The sequence below is a fragment of the Lactuca virosa genome, chromosome 3 (genome assembly GCF_052849685.1).
Source record: "Lactuca virosa cultivar CGN04683 chromosome 3, Lactuca_virosa_CGN04683_v6, whole genome shotgun sequence".
Lineage (NCBI taxonomy): Eukaryota > Viridiplantae > Streptophyta > Magnoliopsida > Asterales > Asteraceae > Lactuca > Lactuca virosa.
Window position 1 is genome coordinate 67,822,488 of NC_136428.1, and position 4,703 is coordinate 67,827,190.

The 4,703-nt window shown below is 34.3% G+C and overlaps 1 protein-coding gene across 1 annotated transcript; it reads right to left on the reverse strand.

Annotated features, from left to right (window-relative positions):
* Positions 1 to 269: 269 nt before the first annotated feature.
* LOC145165888 (mitochondrial thiamine diphosphate carrier 2-like) lies at positions 270 to 4,501 on the reverse strand. Its single transcript, XM_079084804.1, has 8 exons — positions 4,247 to 4,501; positions 3,769 to 3,918; positions 2,967 to 3,083; positions 2,768 to 2,879; positions 1,270 to 1,397; positions 1,022 to 1,174; positions 807 to 950; positions 270 to 702 (listed from the first exon to the last, which is right to left on the reverse strand). The coding sequence occupies exons 2-8, from the start codon at positions 3,883 to 3,885 to the stop codon at positions 484 to 486; spliced, it is 990 nt and encodes a 329-aa protein (XP_078940930.1). The 5' UTR covers positions 3,886 to 3,918; positions 4,247 to 4,501; the 3' UTR covers positions 270 to 483.
* Between the last annotated feature and the right edge of the window lie 202 nt (positions 4,502 to 4,703).

Genomic DNA, 4,703 nt, shown 5'->3' on the forward strand with positions numbered 1-4,703 from the left:
CGTCATAATCCGAACTTAACAAACATATTTTCAATATAATATAGAGTGTGGAATTGCATTATGTGCCCCTTTTTTACGATTTCTTAGTCTAAGTCTTGTCTCAATATCGGCTTGCTATAATTAAAAAAAAATGTTGTTTACTTGTTTAGTGACATATATTGTGTTAAGCCAAGTATGGATAACTAGTCTTAGATCATCATAGTTTATATAAACCTTATATATTTTAAATTCCTATCCATCTGATGTTATTATTATTATGTAGATCTTGATAACATAAGAGATTGATTTGTATTATGTTAAGAAAATGAAGCATATATTCGTTTCCTGAAATTACAAAGCTCTCTCGGATGGGATGGGATGGGATGAATGAAACTATAGTTTATTGAGGCTATAAATCCCATCAGAATCCCTTGACTTTCGGCTTCTACAAAAAAAGAATTATAATTTATAATTTATAATAATATATAAATAGGTAGATAGATATCAACTCAAAACAGACTCCACCCAATCCGAGGTATACTCATAAGCAACAAAAGTAACAGCACCAGCAGGTGCAGCTTTCACAATGGATGGCACAATCCCTTTGTAAAGCCCAGCCCATCCCTCTGTCCGCATGATCCGTGAAAGCGCATCGTACATGTTCCTATACGCCTTTGCCTCAACACGCGCCCCATATCTCGGATGCCTTTGCAATCCTTCAATCTGTATTATTATAATTTGTAACCAACCAACAATTTCATTCTATCAGATTCAACCCTCCAAGAATTCCATTTTATCATATTCAACCCTTGAGCAATTTTTTTTACCTGAAACCGCTTCTTCACAACATCAAGTGGATGGCAAACAGCCTTGGCACATGACCCTGCAGCAAGCCCGCAGAGAAAAAGCTGAAAGCTTGACAGGGACTCTTCAGCATGTGTTGGATCCGATAGCCCGCGTATGTTCCATGCCTAATCAAACAATATCTTATAATAAGTTAAGATGGATGATACATAGTGTATTATTTAAAATTATTTATTACCATGGTCCAACGTTTGAAGGTGTCATAAGTACCAAACTGCAACCCGGCATAAGGAATGATCTCCACTAGTGTAGGTGATAATCCAGCATACAGCCCACGAAAACCACGTGTGTTCATAATGTCAACAAATGCAGCCCTCATATTCGGATATATCTATATATACATATAAATAATACACCATTTATTTTTTTTAAAAGGCGATGATAACTTATATAGATATAGATAGATAGATAGATAGATAGATATACCTTTGGCTCACCCTGTGAGGCTAAAATGGTTCTTAGCAGATCAAATGGATATGAACCAACTGTAGCAGCACACCCGGCTAGGGCCCCACTCATGAACGACAGATATGGACTTAAATGAATGTGATCTTCTGCATGCATTATGTATTTCAGAGGTGTGAGAAAAAAAATATATATATATATATATATATGACCAAGAAAGTCAAATATAATGCCTAAATCTGTGACTGATTTTAACAGTAAATAAAATACATATTTTTTTGGTCTGTATATAACTCCTGCTTTTACTTAAAATTGACTGATTTTGAATACAACTCCTGCTTTTACTTAAAATTGACTGATTTTGAATGCAAAGTTTTTTGTTCATATTTCAGTTTCTGAATAAAAAAATGGGACAGTGTATGCAGTTTTTTATGTTCAAATTGAAAGCAAAGTTTTTTTGGTTAAAATTAACAGATTTTAACAGTAAAAAAACACATTTTTTTATCATTAAAAGTTTGTGACTAAAATACCCCCATGTACATAACAGATTACAGGATAAATCAGTTAACTCTAACTAGATGAAATCTTGACTTAATTGAATTAATTGTGAAATTGCAGTATATCAGAGTCGTTTTATAATGTATATAAGCACAAAATTATTTAAAAGAACTCAGAAGAGGGTCTGCCTACTTTTGATGGACAGTTTTTATTTTTTTACTGTTAACAGTTTGTGACTAAAATACCCCTATGTACAGTTTTTTTTTTGGTTCCTATTTCAATTTTCCTAAAAGACCAATACGCCCCTGCACTCGAATATGCCACAGTGCAGTAAAAGGGCACAGTAGGTAATTTGTGACCAAACTGCCCCTGTGTTGGGCTAACACAAGTTGTTCTTTTGATTTAGAAAACGTGTATGGTGTGAGAAAAGTGGTTGCATGTTATAAATTCATCATTTTCTGTTTTAATGTAGCTTGATCTTTAGATTCTATCACCACTGCCACCTGGAATTCAAATTCATCACCCCAAATTCAAATTCACAAAAAAAACAATCAGAAAATTTCAAAATGATCTGCCAAATGCAAAAAACATGATTAAGCAATACTAAAAGTACATTGCTATAAGTAAAGATTTATCACTTTTACATCCCTTTATACCATTAAACCCTTTAAGGCTTTTGTCCCTTGATTGTGATCTTTACAGTTTGTTTAAGGCATCTGTGTAATCTTTACAGTTCGTTTGTGTCCTATGTTGGGGTATTTACCTGCAGTTGCAATACTATTTGGCACTGTGGAAGTGTTTTGTCAATTTTACACTTGGTATGAGATTGCTTATTTTCAAATGTTCAGGTTTTCACTGTGTCATTCGAACCATAATACCCCCTCTACACTTGAAAGATTAACGCTTTTAAAAGTTTAAATGACAGTATACCCTTGAGAATCGAATTGAGTCACTATTACAGAAACTAAAAATATATATATATTTAGAGTCACTATTTCAGAGATTAAATTTTGACACTGACCTGACTTGGAGGACCCAGAAGCAAAAGTTTTCACTTTATGCAGAACCATGAACTGTATAGCAGTGTATGGCATGACCATGAGAAGAGCTGGGACATTACCACGCCAAAAGCCCTGAAAAGAATAAACTATAATATACATATATATAACTCAAACTGAAAGTAAAGAAAGTATTCAGAGTACTAGTAGAAGAGCCCATACTGAAAAGCCTTCCTCTCTAAAGATGTCTTTGGATGCTTGAATCATTCCAGTATATTTCGAGGCCCCATATACATTTTTGCTAAGCAATGCAAAAGAAGAAGTCGGTTCCAGTTGAACCTGCAAATGTAACCAATAAGATCTTATGTTCTCAGTTTAACTTGATGTCATAAGAAGAAGCCATAAATCAAAATGCATAAATTTCTCAATTCAAGTATGATAAGATCATTGGGAACTGTGATACAGTGTAAGCCCCAAATCTATTACCTAAAAGAACTTGAATAGTTATTTTCCAAAATTTCAAATGGATATTGTGAAAAGTATATGATTTAAGCAACCAGTACAATCTCCAGTGCTTCTGAACTTAATGTAACAAAATAAAGGGACACTTGCATGACCAGATTTGTCATTGAAACTATTGGAACCCTGTAACATGCCTTAATCATCATCCCAAGTCTCATTATTATTACTAAGCCTGCCAAACTGCAATCACAATTTAATCAATTTTTTTTTAACAATGGCAAAAGGCATAATGGTAAAGAAAAATTATTGCAGATTCACAAAAGATGACAGACTGTAATCCTTTATTCCATCCATGATGATAGATTCCCCTAAAAGTGGAAAGTTTCTGAAAGTACTCTAGATTAGCAAGAAGATTCATGTTCCTATTACAAGAATAATATGAACAGTTATAAATTATTGTTCTTTTATACATACCCCTTATTGATGTTTCTACTTGTTCTTTTAGCTAATACAGCAAGGGGGTTTACAAGTAGGGTTCTGCAAAAAGAAATGAAAAGTTCACCTGAAACCGGATTTTAATAACATCTAGTGGCGAAGTGACTGTCCGTGATATAGCTCCTGAGATAGAACCGGCCGTCGCATCAATAAACGCCCTTTTAAGTTGCCCCGGCTCTTCCATCTCCCCAAATTCCAGCACACCTTATGCTAAAACCTGAATATAAAATTGGCAAACATAAAATAAGCACACATTGCAGTCAATTAATATCGATACAAGATTCAGCCCTCAATCGAAAATTATTAGGGTAATCGTAAAAAGCATAAAACCGATTCAGATGAAGAGCGTTATCAATACGCAATGTTTTGTAAACGAAACGGGAAACGGACCGGACGGTAGATAAATTAAGATGAAATTGGAAATAATTACTTCTTAAAACAATAGAAACTTGAATTTCGGTAGAGAACCCGAAGCGATATATAATAATACGAAAGGATACAACAACGAAACTATGAAGTTGAAATCAATACGAAGTGAGGAATACCTGAGAAGGAAGAGCAGGGCCACCGACATTGATTGTATTGAAAAGTGGATTGAAATGGAAGGTTGCCGCCGGGAGATGCGAACGGCGGCAATTGGGAGACACTAAAAAGAAGTCACGATTGGCTGCTTTGCGAGGCTACCGGAAAAATCAAGATTCGTTCCAGTTATTAACAAACCAAATTTGAAAATTAAAATAAGGTTTACATAAATCGCCTCGTAGGTTTTAGGTGCAAATCTATCGTGTGCCATTTTTCAATGTCGATTGTCGACTATCTATATATTCGTACGATATATTATATATAATTCAAAACAATGTACACCAAGACATTTTCTTCTTGAATAGACATATGACGGGAAAATGACTCTTGAGGGTAATTAACTTTTACGTTTGTACTCATTTGGTCCCTTTCCTTTTTTTTGTATTCAATATACCATCGAACTTGTTGTTTGCGTTCACC